The 22,500-nt window shown below is 36.2% G+C and overlaps 2 protein-coding genes and 1 pseudogene across 3 annotated transcripts; 2 read left to right on the forward strand and 1 right to left on the reverse strand.

Annotated features, from left to right (window-relative positions):
• Window positions 1–527: 527 nt before the first annotated feature.
• LOC110689585 lies at window positions 528–1,788 on the reverse strand (annotated as a pseudogene).
• A 4,237-nt stretch (window positions 1,789–6,025) lies between these two features.
• LOC110689586 (peptide methionine sulfoxide reductase A5-like) lies at window positions 6,026–15,604 on the forward strand. Of its 2 annotated transcripts, none has more exons than XM_021866348.1 (4): window positions 6,026–6,448; window positions 14,429–14,541; window positions 14,627–14,771; window positions 14,933–15,604. In XM_021866348.1, exons 1-4 carry the CDS (start codon window positions 6,143–6,145, stop codon window positions 15,128–15,130), a joined length of 762 nt encoding a protein of 253 aa, XP_021722040.1. In that variant the 5' UTR covers window positions 6,026–6,142; the 3' UTR covers window positions 15,131–15,604. The 2 variants fall into 2 exon arrangements, with proteins under 2 accessions (XP_021722040.1, XP_021722041.1); XM_021866349.1 differs by having other exon boundaries at window positions 6,339–6,448; window positions 14,446–14,541.
• Window positions 15,605–16,391: 787 nt separating this feature from the next.
• On the forward strand, window positions 16,392–21,099 carry LOC110689587 (peptidyl-prolyl cis-trans isomerase Pin1-like). The gene is made up of 2 exons (XM_021866350.1): window positions 16,392–16,880; window positions 20,696–21,099. The coding sequence occupies exons 1-2, from the start codon at window positions 16,646–16,648 to the stop codon at window positions 20,818–20,820; spliced, it is 360 nt and encodes a 119-aa protein (XP_021722042.1). The 5' UTR covers window positions 16,392–16,645; the 3' UTR covers window positions 20,821–21,099.
• Window positions 21,100–22,500: the final 1,401 nt, after the last annotated feature.

The following is a 22,500-nucleotide window of genomic DNA, read 5'->3' on the forward strand; positions in this document are numbered from 1 at the left end:
AATCCCTTATCATCCCACCAAAAAAATAAGATTCGTCTTTTCCAAAATGGTGGCCTAGTTTTCTTTACTTCTAAAAAATGCTAGAGGATTAGAAGTGGCAAGAGAAAAGGAGGATGAGGAGCCACCCAGTGATAACCATCTCAATCCTTTCTCAAACAAGAAAAACTTATTATACTCTTTGGAAAACCATTTCAACTAAAATAATATACTCTCCATTCCAAGCCAAACAGAGCAAAATCTGAAAACATCGATTCTTATACCAAACCAAGCTCACATCAATGTAACAAATCAATCATTTATCACATACTCCTTAAAGCTGCATGGCGATTGTAGGAAAGATGTTAACAAAGGATCCACAGATTTAAACAAACAAATAAGACAGCAATAGTTTTGGCATCAAGACAAAACCAGCACTACTGCATTAAATAAATAAATAAAAACATTTCTGATTAAACCCTGCATATGATAAAATAAAAATAAAAAAACTAAAATATCCACGTGGAAAAAGCATCAATCATATGCATATACTAATAGCTCAAAGAGAACTTAAGGAAGTTGAGAACAAGCACCATTTTACCTTTAAGTTCTCCTTTCTTTCCCTTTTCCATCAGATCATAGACACAATCAACTATCCTTTTCTGTTCCACAGCACTAAAAACACCTGTGTGGAGCTCAAGCCCTTGAATAATATTCATGACCTTTCCATTAACCCTCTCAAGGCATATAAAATCTTTCTTTCTTCTCACATTAGTAAATCTTAAATACTCTCTCTGATCCTCGACAGCTCTGCCTTCCTTCTCGCCAACCCACCCAATTCTCCATTTCCTTTAGGCTTACCCTCCTCGATCACTCCATCCCCTTCAAGTTCATCCTCTTGTGCCATATCTGCCCATGACATTCGAACTCTAGGAGTTTTACTTTCGAAAGGCGCTGAACTGCTATTACTAACTAGTTCCCTTGGAGAGCTATCAGCAAGGGGTGACGACGATTCCGACCCCCCATTCGTGTCATGCGGGTTGGATTCTGCCTCATCTTTCCAACTCCCCAATGAATGAGTATCACAAATATCAACATCTTTATCTTCAAAATCTGGCCTCAAAACCGTGGAAATCTCTCCAGAATTTGAAGGTTCGGCGGCACTATTTTTATCCTTGCATTCTGGAAATAATATCGAGGAAAAATGCAAAAGTGAAAAAATTGAGCAGATTTTTACCAAAAATTGTGAAAGAATCACAAAAAATCGACCAGCGAAATCATAGATAGTAACTAACCCAAGCCACATTTAACATGAATATGGAAGCAGTAAAATTGACAACGGAGAAAAAAAAAGGGGGGGGGAATAGGAGGAGCCAAATGACTAGAATGATGAAATTCAACAATAAGATTGCAAAATCTACTAAATAATTAAGGAGAAACAATGAACATACGAGGAGACAGAGAGAGGATGCGGGAGGAGAGGGTGTGGGTGCAGTGATGACAGAGGTCTCTTGAGAGAAAAGGAAGCCAATTCGATAGAAATTCCGAAGCGATTCGAAGCTCCGAGTCGTCGTATCGGATAAGAAACGGATCGCCGGAACGCTGAGGATCCGTCATCTTGGATGCCGAGTCAACTCGCCGATTTTGTTGTATATTGGAGGAGAAGTGCGAATAGACTAAATGAGAGGGAGAGGAATTCAGAGGATTGTGATTTGTGAGTATCAATCAAAGGAGTAATTTGAATCAGACAGATTACAGCTTCCAACTTTACAAGCCTATAGGCGGTGGAGGTCCCCAACAAATATGGATCGACGCTTAACGCATTAGGGTAATAGACAAATACAAGCCTATATCTAGAGTTTTGATGCTTAAATTTAACCAATTCGAGCTTTAATTGATGATAGAGAAGGGTTTATGTGTTCGTCGAAGGTTTGTTCGTGGTTGCTAGGTTCGTGGGTGCGTCGGCGTCGTGGGTTTCGGTTTGTGGGCATCGTGGGTTGGATTGAGGTTTTGATTTCAGTTGCTGCGGGGTACAGTGGTTTTGGGGTTTTGATTAAAGGGTTCGTGGGTGGTGTTGGATGCGTCGGTATTGGGTAGACTTGGCAAACGGGTCATTCGGGTGGGTATGGGTCGGGTCAAATTCGGGTCAGCAAATGGTCGGGTTTGGGTCGGGTCGGGTCATTTCGGGTTTCGGATCAAGTTCGGGTCAATAAATTATCGGGTCGGGTTTCGGGTCCATACTTCGGATCAACTTTGGGTCCGGTTGAGTTCGGGTCGGGTCACTTTGAGTCGGGTCAGTTTTTGAGTCCATATATCGAGTCAAGTTTGGGTGGGGACAAGTTCGGGTCGGGTCAAGTTCGGGTCGGGTCATTTCAGGTCGGGTCAAGCTCGGGTTGGGTCATTTTGGGTCGATAATTTGAGTCAAGCAATTAAGCTGAAATTAGTAAATTTGTAATTTTTATACGGATTAATTATTAGTTTTTTTTTAAAAAAAAAATAGGAAATATAGTTGTGTGTGTTAATATCATTGTTATTGTTGTCATCATTATAATAATAATAACAATAATATTATTATTATAATTATTAATTTATTATATATCAAAAATAGAAAAAATCATACAACCTACAAACAATTAGTGGGAAACCAAGATACAATATGGGCCCCTACTCCTCTAGGCTCTAGCTACATCAAACTCAATTATTTATTTATTTATTTATTTATAATACTCCCTTTGTTTTTATTTATATACTCCATTTTCATTGTACATTTATGCAATAATGCAGGTGAGTGCAAAACTTTGACATAAATTTTGTAATTATCAATAAGTATACAAATAAAATAGTTGAATTTTAACAAACTATTCAATGTGACAATCTTATTATCTCAATAAGTATTTACAAAGTAGAGTTTAGTAGATTATATTTTTTCGTATGAGTAAATCACTAACATTGATTATAAACTCAAATTATAATATAGTATGAAATCCCAACTTAGATGTAAAAAGGAAAAAGAAAGTTATAGTTAAGCACTTAAAAAAAAAAAAAAAAGCAAAGTGGGTAACAATAGCAATACACAAAGTCTTATATGTGGTTGGTCACACCACGGGGCAAGGGTTACTTGGTCAGTGTAATAGGGGTTACTTGGTCAGTGTAAAGGGGTTGCTTGGTCAATATTATGGGGTTACTCAGTTAGTGTTAGTAATAGGGATTACTCGTCAGTATTATAGGGGTTACTTGGCCAATTTTATAGGGGTTACTTTATTCTTTATAAGTGGTCACAGGGTATAGCTAGCCACACACAAGACGAGCTGATAACAATAAGCGTCATCTCTAATTAAGTGGAACTAATTATGAATTAAAAAAAAAACATGTTATTATCTAGTGTTGGGTGGTAGTGATGGGTAGTTGTGTTGGGTGGTGGTGCTAGGTTCGGTGCTGGGTGGTCGATGCTATGGAGGGTTCGTGGGGTGGTGTAGGGTGTGTCGGTGGTGCTGGGTGGTTTTGGTGACGCTGGGTGGTGGTGGTGGTTGGTTTTGGTTGCTGGTTGGTGGTGTGGGTGGTGGTGGGGTACTTAATTTAATTAAAGTTGAGTTTGTTTTTCCTTTTTTTTTGTTGGATTAATAGTTAAACATATACCCTTATTTTCCCATAATCATGCTTTCCATCTTTTGCCTCGGCCTCCGCAAACTTGTACTTTGTTGCGAGTAATCCGAAACGGAGGGAGTAATTTTACATAACTAGATAATTAGGGGTCATTTGGTCGAATCATTTGGATTGGATTGGAATGAAGTTAGCATCCATTCCATCTAACTTTTTGTTTGGTTGAGATTTTTAGTAATGGAATCTCATACCCAAGAGGTTCTAACTTTCATACCCATGGAATCAAATACTCACCCCTAGGGGTGTAAATGAACCAAGCCGATCAATAACATACTCGGGTACGAGCTTGGTTGAAGCTCGTTCATGTTCATTTATTTAATAAATGAGCCGAGTTTGAACAAATTTTGAAGCTTGTTTAATAAATGAGATTGGACACGAACATAGATAAGCTCGTTCAGATATGTTCATGAACAACTCGTTTATTTATTTACGTGAGCTACTGGGTTATTTATGTTCATGAATTATTGATTTATTCACATTTGTTAATTTAATTCTTATGTTTATACAGTGTGATTAAGATTTAATTATTATGCTACTTTTGAGATTTTCAAATGTCAAAAGTACGAACCTCATTTATTATAAAAGCTAGTTTATTATTAAGCCCGTTCATGAATTACTCATTTATCAATTCATTTAATAAATGAGATGTTCACGAATCGTTCGTGAACATACATTGTAATAAATGAGCTGAGCTTGAACAAATTTTTGAGCTCGCTTAAAAGCTCGGCATCGTGCTCGGACTCGCCAAATTTAAATGAACAGAACATGAACAAGGTAGTACTCGGCTCGACTCATTTACACCTCTACTCACCCCTCCCCCTAAGATTCACAATTCATTATATTAATAAAGGATATAATCCATTACAATAATAAAACCAAACAACTTTAATCCATTCTATTAATGAAGGATATAATCCATTACAATAATCCACGTGGATGGAGTATATATTAATATGTGTGTTTCTATTAGTGTTTTTAAAGTTTGACTATAAAACGTTTAAATGAGACTATTAAATTGAAATGAATGGAGTATCTCTTTTCAGTAAGTCAAACTGATACACTTTAAAAATACAAAGAGTAGGTTTTATTTATGATCTGATGGGTGTTAGTTATGTAGGAGTTTAGGATGGGAGTGAGATTTTTAGTCCTAGTTGGAAGAAAATCCCATGTGTTGTTGGGTTTGAGAATAAAGATGAGAATTTGATTAAAACCCTCTATTCCCAACAAAATTACCAAAAAGGCAATTATTAGGAATGTGATTTGAGAAAGGGTGAGAAATGGCAAAAATGCTATTAATAATTAGGTAAGAATAAATAAAACCAAACAACTTTTAAAAAAACTTTGTAATGTAATTAGTTTATCGGTTTGTATTTCTAATTGGAACATGAATTTTATTGTTTATTTTACACTTTGTATTAGAATACAACATTGATTTAAAATTTATTAAATAGATAGTGGTTAACATGTAATCGTACCGTTAAGGAACGGTTAATCGTACCATTAAGGAACGACTCTCATTTTTTTTAGTTTTCGACATAACGGTTAACCGTATTGTTAAGGCTAAACGGTACTATTAACCTATTATGCCCATCCCTACATGACGGGATCATGTCCTCCCATTGTGTTTTAATATGCTATGAGCCTGTTCACATTTACTGAATTGAGCTTAACTGAACTGAACTGATAGGAGCTAAACTGAACTGAATTAATTGGAGCTGAACTGAACTGAGCTAAAATGACTATTTTATGAGAGAAGGAAATTGAGAGTTGAACTGAACTGATTGAAGCTGAATTGAAATGACATATGTATGTATAGATATTTACTCTCTTTATATCTCGAAAAATTTGCAAATTGCAGCCATTTAAAGTTCGTATTTTGCAAATTGCAGCCATTTAAATTTTTTTTTGCAAATTGCAGCCCAAAAGTTCATATAAATTGTAAATTGCAGCCCGATTCAATTTTTTCATCGGTTTACAGGTTCAAAAATCTTTGGTTATGGTTTTAGGGGTCATTTTAGCAAACCCGAAGTGAGCCGGAATTAGCAAAAAAAATAACGTAAGTATCTCGTTTTGTGTAACATAAATGTATCGATTTGTGGGAAATTGTAAATATGAGACGCTTACGTTATTTTTTTGCTAATTCCGAGCTCAATTCGGTCCTTAAGAACTAATATGACCCCTAAAACCTTAATTGAGGATTTTTCAACATGTAAACCGATGAAAAAATTGAATCGGGATACAATTTACAATTTATATGAACTTTTGGACTGCAATTTACAAAAATAAATTTAAATGACTGCAATTTACAAAATATAAACTTTAAATAGCTGCAATTTGCAAATTTTCCTTATATCTCTAATCTCTAAATTTTCATTTCCACCTACCAAACACCACATGAGAGTTCTAAATTTTCATTCCATTTATCTAGTCCGTTGCCCATGACTTTCTAATTTCTAGTCCCTCCACCAACTCTCCGACCCTTTTCTCTCTTCTGTTAAGGTTTGAGATGAATCGGAAGGCAAAAATAAGAACCATAACTGCATTAATATCTCATTTTCTTTTACTCATTCTCGCCGGGTTTCTTTTTCCGGCTCCGGCAAAGAGCATCCGGCTCCCGGATCGAATGCCGGAATTGACACCTCCCGCCAACCAGCCCTTGAAAACCGCCGTGTTTGCTCTTGGTAGTTTCTGGAGATCTGATGCTATTTTTGGTTGCTTGAATGGTGTGGTTCGCACCACCGTCGGCTACTCCGGTGGCTCTAAGTCTAATCCTGAGTATCGCAGTTTGTCCGATCACGCTGAATCTGTACAGGTCCTTTTCTTCCTTTTTATCTGTCATCTTCTCATAATTTTTACTTCGTGTATTTAAATATTTTTTTGTTTAATGTTTGTGGTATATAATTATGTTTGGGTATTGGATATTTATTTTGTAAAGACTTAGCTTCCTCCAATAATTTGACATTCTGTCCATGCTCGAGGACCAGCAAAATCTAAGCCCAACCTTTGACATTAATGGACAATCAACCCAAATTCAATCCAATCAAACCAAATTATCTGACAACCAAGACAGCAATAGGGCAGTAGTAAAATCACAATAATACCAACAATAATCGGAAGAAACAACAATGATCAACATACGGATTGTATGTGGAAAACCCCTGCGATGTGAAGGACCATAGGACCGTTTAAGGAGTCCACCCTAGCTTCTCTTATTGATAATTAAGGGTAAAATAAGGTGTTGTAACCATGAAAATAATATAGAAATTAGGGCAAAAATACAATACTCCATTGTAGATCTCATAAAAGTTGTGACGCGTTTACGGCTGCCCTAGAAGCGTATTTCGCCACCACCGGTACGAGGCTCTTAGTGACGAATGCTCCCCAAGGGTAAAACATCTACCTTCCAACTCCGTACCCCGATTGGAAGGTTGGAATTACTTCAAGAACTGCTGAGGTCTCTTTAGGAATGACTTTGTATTTATTGTGTTTAGGGTTTCACAATACTTTTTGTGTTTATAGGTTATGAAAAGGAATCAAGAATAAGGAAACAAAACCCGGCCAAAACCGAGTTCTCGAACCCTTGCCCAGTCGGGCGTGACTAATGCAGGCCAAAAATCTTGATTTTAGGCTCCGCCCGGTCTGCTCGGGCAAGACAGCCCTACCGGGCGCGCGGGGTAGAAAACAATACGGAGTAGTTCGAAGCCTTGCCCGGTCTTCCAGGGCAAAGCTGCCCCGGGAGGGCAAGTGCGATACGACAACTACGGAGTCAACTATCTTGACGAGTAGTCTACTTCTCACCGCCCTACCCCCCTTGCCCTGAGAGGACAAAGCAGGATAAAGAGGCTTATCATCAAATAGCTTAATACAATCGATCGACTTGAATCTTTTGACTTGCATTACTCCCAACACTCCGGTGGCTCTAAGTCTAATCCTGAGTATCGCAGTTTGTACGATCACGCTGAATCTGTCCGGGTCCTTTTCTTCCTTTTTATTTGGCATCTTCTCATAATTTTTACTTCTTGTATTTAAATATTTTTTTGTTTAATGTTTGTAGTATATAATTATGTTTGGGTATTGGATATTTATTTTGTAAAGACTTAGCTTCCTCCAATAATTTGACATTTTGTCCATGCTCAAGGACCAGCAAAATCTATGCCCAACCTTTGACATTAATGGACAATCAACCCAAATTCAATTCAATCAAACCAAATTATCTGACAACCAAGACAGCAATAGGGCAGTAGTAAAATCACAATAATACCAACAATAATCGGAAGAAACAACAATGATCAACACACGGATTATACGTGGAAAACCCCTGCGATGTGAAGGATAAAGACCACAGGACCGTTTAAGGAGTCCACCCTAGCTTCTCTTATTGATAATTGAGGGTAAAATAAACCCGAATCAGAGTACACAAGGTTTAACACCCACCCAGTGCCGTCTCGGACATTTTTGGGGCCGAGAGCAAAAATCGGAAAAGGGGCCCTAAACAACGAAGACTATACATAATCAACCAACTAAATATTTTATCCTTATACTGTTGGATTAATTATTCGAATTATTTGTTTATTTTTCTAGCCACCATATCGAGGTGCCGAACTGCCAATGTGCCATAAAAAAAGAGATGAGAGGAAATGAAGGCATGATAAAAAGTACGAAGTACTACGTATTTGCATGTTGTGGGTATAAATCTGAAAGAATAAATAAGAAAACTTATAATGTAATGTAGATGAATATTTCTTATATTTATCTATTTTAAAAAATCAAATTTATTTACTGTATTTAAAAAAAACTTAGATTATAAAGAAGTTTGCTGATGATACCACAAGTCTAGATTGACGTTAATAGCAAAAAATTCCTTACTATATGATAAGTGTATAGATATACCTGACAATATAATCGAAATTTCCACACCATTTGATGGGCTTGGCATTAACTTTATGAGATCAGGGCCGTTGATTAGCTGGGCCCTGTAACAAATTTCCCCAATTCTTTATAATTCTCTTTCTAAAGTTCTCTCTCTGAAAACAAGTTTTGAATTGATTGTATTCACCTTTAATGGAGTTCATCATCTTCAAGCTCTCAACAGTCTAAAATTTATTAATGTGTGGCCTATCAGCGGGGCATGTCACTTATGCTGCTCCCCCTAATAGCCGGCCCCGCACCCACCACCAACAACGAACAACTAGAGATCGAAATTAGAGAGCAAAATAGTAGAATTCACCCAAAAGACAGAACTGAAGACAATTGTGACCAAACTAGAGCTTAAAACGGTGATCCAACTGTCCTAAATGAAGCCCTTCATGTCAGGAGTAAACTATCAAAAATTTGAGCAGGATCCAATGGTGAAAACTTTGACAACAATCAGTTTTGGAGAGGCTGCCCACAAAAATCCAAAGGTGGAAGCTCTTTACAGAACCCTCACTCTCTCTCTATTTTGTGTGCATAATATCTTCAGCCACTAGTTGCCTACGTGGTCACTTGTTTACCACAAGATTTTCCATCTAAAGCTTCCAAGAGAAACCTTAAAAGTCATCCCAAAATCTTCTAGGATGAGCCACAACTTAAGTCCCTAAATTGGACTTAATTCAAGCTAATAAAATGAACCAAGTAAATGGACCAAAAGAAGCTACATCTTACTACCAATTGGGCTGGACCCCATTACAAAAAAGGCCTCCTTCGAATTGCTATCCACTTCTACATGGAAATCGAGATAGGATTCTAGCATAGGTTGTTAGGTTATTCAAATTTTAAAACTCCAAGAAATACCTTTTGAATTTATGATGCACATTCTATTAGATAATGACATGTGATTTCCCCATGTTAATAATGTTTCTAAATAGGCTGCAAGTTTCTTTCAATTAACCCTTTAATACCCCCAAGGCCCAAGTTGAATCATTACTTTGAGAAAGAACAAAGTTTTATCAGCAAAGAATCACCTGGTGTCTTGTTGAGATCTTTAAAACTGCTACCATGTTTAATGTGTGTACGTGGTTTGTCAATTATTTTGGAGCTAACAGTTAACATTTTGAAATTCTCTTATGATGTCCTTCATGACATTTTTTAGCCTCCTCATTAAACACTCTGATATCACTTTGTATGAAGTGCTGCATAAGTTGGTTGGCTGAAACATTGTTACTAATTGTGGCCATGTCTTCATTGGAATGAGTGTCATGTATGTCTCATTCATTTCCTGAAGTAGGTACCCACATTTGAGGAAGTTCATCACTGTTCATTTCACAAGATATTGAAATCCATTTTTTGCGAATGTTAGGGGAATGCCATTGGGTCTTGGTGGAAAATTGTTTCTTTGATCTATTTCATAGAAAAAGGTTTATCTTAAAAAGTAAAGTGAGCATTAGTTAAAATAGGAGCATCCTCATGAGTCGTGGCTATTACTTCGTTGAGGAGATTTGCGAGGCAGTGAAGAGATCTATGATCTAAGTAATATTGGAGGAACTCTTGCTTTATTTTTTTTCCCTTCCGGTGCTTCACGAGCCATCTCTTTTCTTTAACACTTTATTTATTCCTAATTTTTAAAAGCTACACATATTTAAAAGAACGAGGTGATTTGGTCTCCTTCGGCAATCAGTCTTACAATGTGCTTCTCGGATAGGTGACATTTTCTGTAAGTTGATTAGTTATTCCCATAAGATAAACTTGTTGGCCTTCCTTCAATCTAGATGATTATCCTTTTTTAAAATTTAGGCACCATTGTTTGCAAGCCTTTATTGTTGCTCCAAGTTTTCATCTTATAATGCCTTGTTTATCCAAATCTCTTCTTCATTCAGTTTCTTGCTTTTTCACCATAATGCTTTTTTAGGACTTTTCTTTAAGTATTCTAGGCTCCAGATAGTATTATTATGTTTATATTAATTCAGTGTTCACTCTTAAAACATTGTAATTTTAAAATGAAGCTCTTTAAGGAGCAAGTAATTATTGAAATCCAAGCTTCCTACCCAATATTGCCTATCTCTTTAATACCTACGTGTTGTAAGTTTTTATATATGTTGTGCCACCACATGTTTCAAAGCACCCTATCGACTTGCAATTGATTTTTTTTTGTCTTTGATCCATTTGTACTCGCCTCGACTTGCAACCCTATCAACCCTTGTCTCCGCTCTTGTCGCATATATCCAAGAGTGTCCATTATCCTTGTTTTCGCTTGTGTTGTTGCTCACTTGTCTAAAGTCCTCGTTATGCTAAATGAAGGCTAATCTCTCCACTCTAATTTGTGCTATAGGCTTTATCTCTTTGATTATTCCTTCTCATTGTTTTTTTAAACCATGTGAAGGCAACTCCATGAAATGAGATATCTAAAAGTCTATAGTATTTTCCAATTGATGAATGCATGTGCCCTTTGTTATTAATAGGTTTCCTCCGAGCTTTCGGTAATTGGCTGAAATTGTTAGTTGTCACTAACTTGCTAGGTGAGGCCAAATTAAGCTTCTTAGAGTTCTCTTTTAACTATGTAAAGGGGATCCATGGATGCACAACTATTAGAAATTAATCTTTAATTTGTCCGAATTGGTACAAAAAATCCTTGATATATATATATATATATTTTCATTTCATAGTATTGCTACTTCAGTCCTAGAACTTTAACAAAGCCACAATCCATTTAATTCGTCCATCCCACTACAATCTGACAACCATCAATGAGAAAATGGGTTTCAGAGCATTAATATTGTACTTGGTTTTAGAGATACAATTGTTGAGAAAGCCAACCACTTAAGTAAATGAATTGTAAGGTTAGTGGCTTTGGGCTCGCTTCGGTTTGCCTCTTTGAAGTGAGGCACACAAATAATACAATTTAAGAAATTTGCTTACGTGGGCTTTAGGTTCGCATCTCTTAGAGTAAAAAAGCCATTCTATCCTAATCGCCTAGCGCCTAAAGACCTCTACAATTCCTACTTAGCATTTTCATTAGTGAGCGATGAGCTGCATAGATGTAGCTTCCTCACCTAAATCTTTTGCAACGGGCTGTAGGTGCTTGATCTCCACCCATTTTAGAATCAAAAGTGCTCTTCCTTATGACCATGTGTCTTCGCTAAATCTTCCTCCTCTTTCTTGGTTCCTTGTCACTTGTTCCTTACTTGGTCCTCTATGGCTCTGTTTTGCGATTTGATTTTTTATTGCTCCTTGGTCCTCTATGGCTCTGTTTTGCGATTTGATTTTTTATCTTCTGAGTTCTTCTTTTAGTTGTTTACCTCTAGAGGTGCCTTGATTAACGGCTTAAGAGGAGTTTGTAGGTGAAGAAATGGATATTGGGCTGCAATCTCTCTTCTCTCTCTCTCTTTTTGGGTGCTTTTTTTTTTTTATTTTTTTTATTTTTCGTGTTTTGGATTTTGTGGTGTTTAGGTGGGCTTTCATGCTGTTGGTGCAAGTGGATCTTTTTTGGGTTGGTAGGGCATACTAATCTATTGTGGGCCTAAAGCTAGATCCAAAGGTTAAGTCTCCGAAAAAGGGTTAGGGTAGGTTGGCATTTTTGGTAATGGAGGTGGAAGGTGGGAGATAATTGGGTAATGTTGGATTTATGTTTAGTTTAGGGTGAGTATTTGAATGCTGAAGAGGGAGTTTCTTAGCAAAGTTGGCTGGAAGGTATATGGCAAAGGAATGAAATCAATTAATTGCCTTTAAACATGGGACAAGAAGTATAAAAATACCAAGTGAAGTTTCGGAAGGAGAACAAGAATATCCCTTAGGGCTATTATTATGGTGTTAACTTGGGAAATTAGGTTTAAGAATTTAGGAGGATATTGGGAAGGGAAATCTCTGTCAGTTGGAGTTATATAAAAGGGTACTGTGGCGTCGATGGGCCTTCCATTTCCTTGAGCCTTTCCCTTGTGGCTGTCAGAGGTGCAAAGAGTTATGATTGAGCTAACATCTCTTCCTTCTTGTTTGGCCCGAATTAGGCTGATTTCAGGTAGACTGAAGGGGGAAAAGATCATTCCACTTTCTTTTTTATAGGCACACTAATGATTTCCACAGTTTCATACTTTGAAGCAGCCTTGTTGAGCTGTATGGATAAATATTTCATTGGTTCTTTGTGGGAGGAGATGGCTATGTTGCGAGGGTAGTTAATGCTCCGCCTCTCCGAGAAAGGTTTCTTCCAATGGTAGTTGGTATCATTTCTGTCAGTGTCTGATGAGTCTTGTCATAAATTTTTAAGCATTTCCCTTCCAGATTCTCAATGTCTGTATTTGGGAGGACACGGAAGGCTCCTCCTAGATACATTCACTAGTGGGTAGGGTGGAGATCTTTGATGTAATTGATGTTATGGATGAGGTTGAGGTTTGACTTTCTATTTTCTCCACTTGCTTAACTAATAAGCTTATTTCTGAATGCATGTTCCTTCACTTGCCTGCAGGTAAAGTGTGAAGGGAATTTTCAAACAGGTAAGGTGTTAAGGGAACTTTCAAACTTTTCCCGACATAAGTCAAGGTGGTGGATTTTGGTAATTGTAGATGAATAACTTGTCTTTTATGACCTATCCTTCCACAAGTCGAGCACAAAATAAAGACCTCTTTGTATCTGATATGGATCCACTTGAAGCAATCAGTTTAGAATTCATAGTAGGAACTTGCGATTAAGGGAGATCTAGGGGAACCTATCTCCGCTTTAGAGAAACAAATTTATACCCAGTCGTCTCTGCATTTTTCGGCTGGGGAAGGGGAGGGGGGCTGCTTCGGGGTGGGAGTTAGGGATGGTGGGCTGTTTCCGGGGTGAGGGTTTGGTAGGGGGGCTGTTTTGGGGTAGGGGACAGGGAAGGGTCGGTTGACACAAGTCCAGTGACCTAGTGTAACAGGTTTGGTTATCTGGTAGGCTTGATAAAAGTAAATACCCCTAAAGCTGAGATTATTCAAGAATAATACATAATTAGGATTATGAAAGGAAAATTGCCCAAATTTGGGATTAGTAAAACCAAAATTTCCTAACTATATGTTCTTTGTTTCTTTTGGGGTTCATATTCTTTTCTTTTTTTTTTTTTAAAAAAAAAAAATTTATGCTTCTTGAATTTAGCCTTTATGTTCATTGGGTGCGCAAATGAATATTTGTAATTTCGAAGGGAAACTTGCGGATTATGCGTCTACAATATTGTCTCTATCAAGGATGTGTTGGCTACGAAGAAGAATTACTAACCTACTTCCAACCTATGGCTTCGTTTGTAATCCAGTTGTACTGGATTGTTTTTCTAGAGAAGTCTCTTTAGTCTATGACCTTCCCCACCACTGTCATTTGGTACAATTTGACACCATGCAATATATTTTTGGCCCCATTCTCCTGGGGGCATTGAGTAACTTATTAAGTCTGGGGATGGATTCGGGTAGGCTTTGACACAAATATGTTACGGATTATGGAGTTTTGTTTCTTCATTTTCATTATGTATGATTATTGGGGAAGGAGTTGTTCAAGGGGTGAAATTGAAGGGAGTGCTGTAATTGCATATTGCATAATTTTTGTACTACATATGAGGTATTGGCTTTGACCCTAATGTGGGATTTAGTTTCCAAAATTGCTAAGATCTTTTTTTTTTCCTTGGGGGTGGGGGTGGGGAGGAGGATTGAGTGGAAAGATTCAACTTCATGACATATTAAGCTCTTTTGAAATTGAAAACCAAGAAAACAGTGGATTGATGCATTCAACTTTGGTGTCAATAAAATAGAACTGTTGGGAACTAGGTGGTGTTCACTTTAATTCCATTGCTATCTCTTATCATGGCGAATGTGGGTTTTCTTTTATATATCTGTTACGTACTAGATTTTTTTTTTTTTTTCATGATTTTTAGATTGAATATGATCCCAGAGGTATAAGCTTCCGAGAACTGTTGGAGGTCTTCTGGTCTAGTCATGATTCAAGGCAGGTTTTCGGCCAGGGTCCTGATGTCGGTAACCAGTACAGGTGAATTTTTGTGCCCCGTCAGAAATGGACTTGCTTCATGCCTAATAAATTTCTTATCACTCAGAGAACTCTTTGGTGTTGACAGATCTGTCATCTTTACCAATGGTACGAGTGAATCTAGATTGGCAGCCGCCACTAAGGAAAGGGAGCAGACTAAATCAAAGAGCAGTATAGTTACAACCCAAATTCTACCCCTAGGAACCTTTTATCCTGCTGAACCTGAGCATCAGGTATTGCATGTTTTGCTTACTCTATGAAAACAAGATTTGCAATAAATGTTGCTTCTGTAGGTTGTTAATGAGCCATCTGTATGGTCCATAGTTACTCTTCAGTGTTAGATTTTATTATTCCCTTGAACTGTAGCTGATTAGATGCCTTGCAAAATTTACAGAAATTTGAGCTCAAAAGAAATCCTTTTCTTCTTCACTTGATTGGCAATTTGCCAGAGGAGGAGCTCGAGAAGTCAACCTTGGCTGCAAAAATGAACAGTTATGCAGCAGAACTCTGTCCTCGAAGGATTCAGAAGCAAATTGATGCCAAGATTAATGACATTATTAGTAAAGGCTGGCCTGTTTTGAGGGAAATATAATATTCATGCTGTGTACCATACAGCACAGCAGGATTCCCTTACCCCCATTGAGTTTGACAAGTTAATAAGGTTATAGCGATTCAGATATGAGTACCAGTTAAATAATGTGTTTGATTGTAGATGATCTGATACTAGAAGCTTTGACTGCAGGTCAGAAATTTATCCTTCAAGGCACTCTAATTAGAGCAAATTAGCAATGTAGGTAGGTTACCTGCTGAAATTTGTTGTAGAATAGGGTTTCTTGTGGAATGCATGTATATCTCCTGTCAAATGTATTGTTACTGTTGTACATGCTCTATGCACCTGATTGTTTGTAGGAGTACTAGTAGACTTGTAGTGCTTATCAGGATTCAATATAATATGCGTATCAATCATTGTCCGTGGCAACCTTTGCTCACATAAGCAATGGACATCATTCTTAATTATTTATCGTAGCTACAATGCACATATTTTGAAAGGACATTAATGGTTATGGGAACCTGCTGATGGTGTTTTGTATGATAAGTTATAGTTTTTGTTTATTTATTTATTTATATTTATTATTATGTTATTCTTATCATTTTTTTATTTAGTGAAAGGTAAAATAAAATACTACACTGTGGATTAATATTTTAAATACTAAACTTATTAAGTTCGCTGTTTTAAATAAATAGATATAAAATGTGCATTGACAAGCATGAAAGTCTAAGCATTGCTATTAAAAAAGAATGTAATTAGTAATTACATAAAGATTATTATTCATTATATTAATCCTTTGTTCTATTTTAATTGTAAGCATTTTTTTAATGATTATTTTATTTGCGAATTACTTCTTGAACACCTGAATTTCCCAATACACAATAATTAGACTAAACCCTCGTGTTTAAATAAATGAAACGTTTTGACTTTGAAGAAAGAAAAAGTTTTTTTGGGACTATTAGGGCTTGTTCATATTTACTGAACTGAGTTGAACTGAATTGATTGGACTTGAACTGAACTGAATGAATAGAGTAATGAATTTTTTATGAGTGAAGAAAATTAAGATCTGAACTGAAATTAAATTGATGTGAACAGGCCTTAGTAAAAAAAAAAAAGGTAGAGATCATATTATTAAAAAATAAACACGGGTTACTAAAATAGGAAACGTTTTATTTAAAAGGGAGTAACACTACATTATATTTTAATTTTTTTTTTCTTCACATCTGAGAGTAGAGGGGGAGGTTAGGGAATACCTTTACTCCATGACATAATTGTAGTTTAGTAAGACTCGAACTTGTGACTTAAATTCACAAGGCGAGTTCCAAAGTAACACTTTAACCGGAGAGGCGTGTCTAAGCCACAAATACACAAAACACAATTCCACACATTCAACAATTTACACAGATCCAAGCCATTGCTCTCTCGTAACGAAGCAAAAAGACGGAGAAGGGGAAAATAGAGTCGTCAGGAAGGAAGAGGAGGAAGGAGGGTTCAATCGACGAAGAGAAAGGGAAACACCATCGCCGTCATCAACGCGAGCAGAAGAAGTCTAAGGAAATGGCAACGAAGCAGCAAGTTAGGGCATCCCACATCTTGATTAAGCACCAGGGTTCTCGCAGAAAGGCTTCCTGGAAGGATCCAGAAGGTCGCGTTATCCTTAATACTACCAAAGAATCTGCTATCTCTCAACTCAAATCTCTTCGAGACGATATTCTTTCTGGAAAGGCCAACTTTGAAGATGCCGCTTCTCGAATCTCCGATTGCAGCTCCGCCAAGCGTGGCGGCGATCTAGGTCACTTTCCCTTTTTCTCTTCTTTTTCCTCTTGATTGTGATTTTTTTGGTGCTGTTTCTCTGTAAAACCCTGTGAAGATGATCTTGCTATGCGTGGAAACCCTAGCTATTTGTTGTTGTTGTTGTTGTTTTTTTTTTTTTTTTTTTTTTTTTTTTTTTACTGGAATTTGTTCGATGTTACTGTTAGCTACTTATTAGATTTGTTTTGATATAATTTCAAGCATATTAATGGTTGATATAATTCTTTCGTTTTATGAATAATGAAACATGTCAACTAAATAGAAATAAAAAAGTACTTGATTCTCATTTTAATGCACTTCATCTGCAAATTATACACAAGTTGTGTGGGTTGATTTTATGTAGAAAGCTGGAAAATAATAATACTCAAGGATTTATTTAAAGGGAGTTAGTGGTGAGAAAGCCCACACCACATAATAGGAAGAGAGTGCGGAAAAATAAAGCTAATGGGAAGTTCCACATAACTTGAGTTGGGTGGGTTAAGTTTCAATTTTAAGTAACAAGAAGATTTTTTGTGGATGTCTAAAAAGGGAATCAATGAAGGTATTTTGAAGGTGGAGGATGTTTGACTCCAACAACAGTATTGATATTGTTGTGCGTACATTTATGTATGAAGATTTGGGTAGTTTTGTAATTGTAAATAATGCATTCAATTGAGTACTTTTATTGTTCAAGTTGAACGTAAGTGCACTTTATGAAGAAATGAAAGAAGGAAGGGATTTACTTATCTGAATGCAATAAACTAATATTTATATAATTATTATATTAGTATGCTTGGTCCTTGAATCTATCATCAATTGGATCCAAGGATGCTAAGATAACAAAGTATGTCTTATGTTGTATGCCCCTAGAATTAAGAGTTACTCGTGGAGGTCGCATGTGATAGGAATCTTATTATAATAGTGTATAAGGCGTGACAATCCTATATTTCCTTCGCTTGATGTGATGAATGATGATTGATGAATCACTTGCCAAATTTTGACAACTTTGAAATAGTTGAAACACTTTTCGGTTTTACTTTAATACTTTATGTATTGTAGTATCTTATTTGATTTCAACCTCACCCTTAAATTCATTCTTAGGGGGTGTTTGGTATAGGAATTTTAGATGTAGGAAACGGATTCAATTAAGCGTTTCAAATTGTAGTTGTTTGATATGTGTTAAAAGTAACAAATACTCTCTCCTAAGAGTAACAAAATCTCCCAATTTTTTACCCTTGACAAACTAGTGGAAACAAACTACGTTTCCTTACTCAATCACTAACTACTCAAATTGTTTCCATTCTACTAGAATACCAAACATATACTAAAGGTAATGTATATCATTACCCTTTCCCCTACTTATTTGAATCCTTTCCGTTACATTTACAATATTTATACCAAACACTTCCATAATGTTTAGATGAACATAAATCCATCAGCCCCCCTCATCCGTTTCCTCTACCATTGTCATTAATTCTCTACCTCCATTAAGGATTGTCAATTTTCATCCTCTCCTCCCACAAGCTTCGTTTTCACCAATCCCAAGCTTCACATTCACCTTCACCTTCACCAAAACCCACATCCCTCACCAAATCCCACACTCTTTTCCCAAACAAGTGCCCACTTTCGAAAGCTCCTAATATTAGGCAAACATTACTGGATTTTTTGTTTTCTATCCCTATCTTCTCCTTAATGTAGTTACTTCTCTCTAGCTTTACCTGTTTATGATTGGTGTACATACTATGGTGCTTTTGATGTGATGGATTTAAGGGTTATTGTTGGTGGTTTATGCCTTTTCATGTTACTTCTCTCTAGCTTTACCTGTCTATGATTGGTGTAGATACTATGGTGCTTTTTCTAGTGGTTTGTGGTGGGTTACTGGCTGTGGGTATGTTTTTGGTAAGTTGTGTGGGGCGGTTGTGACTATGCTAATGTGTTAATGGTGTGGAAGTGTGGCAATGGTTGATCTGATATTGAGGTTAATGGGGCTGTTGGTGCTTGTCACTATCGGTCTAAGGTATGGCTTTCACATTTTTTACTGGAAAATTTGTACCTGAAACAATGATTTTTTTTTCTTCCCAATTTTAGGCCTTATGGATATTAATTTATCTCTTCTCGTCATTACATAGTTTATAAGACGATTGGTTTGCATTTTGATTAGAGTTGTATCCTATAGCTATGATTCTTCCATGTCTCTATAGTGCATTGGTGGGGCGTCGGTGGCAGGCAGCGGGTTTTGCTATTTCTATATGTTTTGTTATGAAAAACTGGAAGAAGTGTGGTTTTAAAATATTTTCATATAACTTGCCAAATTAATTCTCTGTTATCTCTTAGGCAAAGAAAAAGTTGTCACAGTAAAGATTTACACTCTTTCTTAGATAAAGTTCGTTAAATGATTGATAGGCCCCCTTTGGAACAGAGTAATAAACCTGCTGGTTACCTTATAATTTGTTTGATAAAGAACTACTTTAATGAAGACTTTCCAGATTAAAAAGTGAGACCTGCCATTTAGCTTAGCATTGATTAAAAGTGAGATTAGTGGTCATTGCATTACATGTTTTATGTAAAAAACGAATTAAGCGAATTGTTTAACTATGGAATGAGATGAGATAATATGTGTATTGGATCCATGAACTTAAGCTATGAATTAAGCTAAGCCAATAGTTGACCCCTCCTTCACTTTTAAGAGGTTAATAGTTTCACCTTACAACTATTATAACAGACTACTATACCTTTGCTCATCATCATGTATATGGATGATAATTGTTAAACTTTTCATTATTGCATTGGTTGTTTAGTCCCTCCTTTTATTGATCTCTATGCAATCTTCCTCTCCATGACAGCATCCACAGAATACTAAAAAGTAAAAAGTATATTAGTCGTTCTCTTGATGATCTTTCTCCTCCAATAGTGGAAGCTGACATATTCTATTTATTCTAATTTAGTATATAGGGGTGATTAGTAACGAAACATTTGACAGAAATGGATGATTTATATAAAAGGGTTTAGTGACAGTAATGAAGTAATCAATTGAGATTGAAATGCTGATGTTATTGAGAATACATTAAAACTTAAAAAAATAGAAGAATAATAGTACTCCGTATGAAGGTGAAAAGTTGAATATATTCTCAGATTTTATTTTTTATTTTTGGTCAGTTACAAACTTCATTAGTATGGAAAATAAATTATAGCTACTCCATCTATAATTATGGACATTGTCAGTTACAAATATATTTTGGGCCATTCATTAAGACCATTGAATTATTTAGCATAATTCAAGGTAAAAATTAATCTATGATTAATGAATCAAATAATGACTTGGTGGTAAAAATTGCTATTGTTATCACACTGACATGCAATTGCTTATTTGGTGATCTATCAATTACTAAAGTGACACATGGCAGAATAATACTCCTTGCTTTGTAGTTTTAATAATACTATTGACTATTGATTGATTGATTGATGTGAAGAGTTTAAAGTTATTGTGGAACTGTTACTTTTGAAAACTTAAATATGTTTTCTTACTAGAATTATAACTTACAAGCACAATTGACTGATCTCAATGATTGCAAATGAATAGTTCCTCGTGTATATTGTGCATGCTATGTATGTTTTGGTATGTTCTTTTATTTTATTGTATACACTATGAAAGGTTGTGCATCTATATGATTTTTCTTTAAAATGGTTCTCGCTGTATCTATGTGCTTTAGCGATGTTCAAGGAATTGGTCCAAATATCTGAATGTTTTCAAAATGATCAAGTGTACTCAGAGCCTGTCATGATCTAGACCTTTCAATTCCATGGATGTATTTGCAGGTCTTTTTGGTCCTGGTCAGATGCAGAAGCCTTTTGAAGAAGCAACATTTGCTCTAAAAGTTGATGAGATAAGTGACATTGTCGAGACTGACAGTGGAGTCCACATCATCAAGAGAACAGAGTGAGTTGCTCAAGTGAAACAATTACCTACCAATGTTGTTCAGCCTGCCTGCTGTTCTAATTGTGTGTTGTTTAATTGACTTGAAATTTTCAAGAAGATAAGTGCCTTTGTTCTGATGAACTCTAGATGGGATTTAAAGCTGGACCATGTTGATCCAGTGATAATGGTTCTTTACTTTCACATGCTTGGTTTCTTTTTTGTTTGAAAAAACTACTGTAGCTTGTTCCTTTTTTTACTCCTATTTTATCATTAAAGATTTGGTCCTTTTCTTTATTGATAGTAACTCATTCCATTCTTTTTGTTACCCATTGGCCAATTCGTTTCCTGAAACTTTCTACGTTGCCAAAATTTACCCTTTATTGTCATAATCTGAAGTTGGATAAAGAACATAATGGATATACCTAGATTTGATATTGCATTGAAAATTTGAAGGACATTACAAATTTGCTTTGTTGATACTCAAAATGTTCTTATAACTAGGGCGGAAAGCTCGCGAATTGCCTAATGGATATAGCATGTAATGAAAGATTCTTATATATTCATGATATAAAGGCTGATATTCTTTGAATTAGAAAAAAACTGAAGTTGATTTTACTTAAAATAAAGGCAAAATTAAAACTTATAATCCCACTTTTGACTCATGTTCTCAACCCTAACCTACCCTTGCGTATTTTGGAGATAATTTCACCTTTATACTCTATTATCAAAATGAGCCTTTTACCTCTTAGTGAAATTGGTAACTTGTTTAGAAGGTATTTTTCTATGTGTTGTTTTCTAATTGGTTATTATTAAAAAAAAAAGGGAATAAACAAAAAAAAAGTGGGTGGTACCATCCAATTTGCTTTAAAACGGTCAATTTACCCATTCAAAACTTGCACCGATTTCGTGAACTCAAACCTACCACAGACATTTACGACAATATTTATCTGTTATATATGATTCCAAAAGGCATTATATGACCATGAGATGTATTCCCTAGGGCCTCAAGACTTTTCGCCACCGGCCCCGTGTCCTCCGAAATTCCTCAAAAAGCGTAAATAATAGCCTTTAATATTGGAATTTTTAGAACTTTTTTCGCCTGAAAAAAAAATTGCCTAGATGTTTACTATGATCCCTAATACCCACCGAGAGTATAATTAGGTGGGTGAAACCATCCAATTAGCCTTAAAACGGTCAATTTACCCGTTCACAACTTGCACCGATTTCGTGAACTCAAGCCAACTACAGACATTTATGACAACATATAATGATCATAAATGGTTCCAAACGCCATTATATGACCCTGATATGTATCCCCTAGGGCCTCAAGATTTTTCTCCACCGGGCCCCGTGTCCTCCGAAATTAAGCGTGGATAATAGCTTTTAATTTTTGAATTTTTTGACCTTTTTTCGTCCGGAAATAAAAATTGCCAAGATGTTTAGCATGGGCCAAAATACCCTCCAAAAATCCAATTAGGTGGGAGGAACCATCCAATTTGCCTTGAAACGGTCAATTTACCCTTTCTCAACTTGCATCGATTTCGTGAACTCAAACCTACCACGGACATTTACGACAACATTTAATGGTCATATATGATTCCAAACAGCATTATATGACCCTGAGATGTATCCCCAAGGGGCCTCAAGACTTTTCGTAATCGGGCCCCATAACCTCCAAAATTCCTCAAAAGCGTTCAATTTTGGA

Source organism: Chenopodium quinoa, unplaced genomic scaffold (assembly GCF_001683475.1).
Source record: "Chenopodium quinoa cultivar QQ74 unplaced genomic scaffold, ASM168347v1, whole genome shotgun sequence".
Classification (NCBI taxonomy): domain Eukaryota; kingdom Viridiplantae; phylum Streptophyta; class Magnoliopsida; order Caryophyllales; family Amaranthaceae; genus Chenopodium; species Chenopodium quinoa.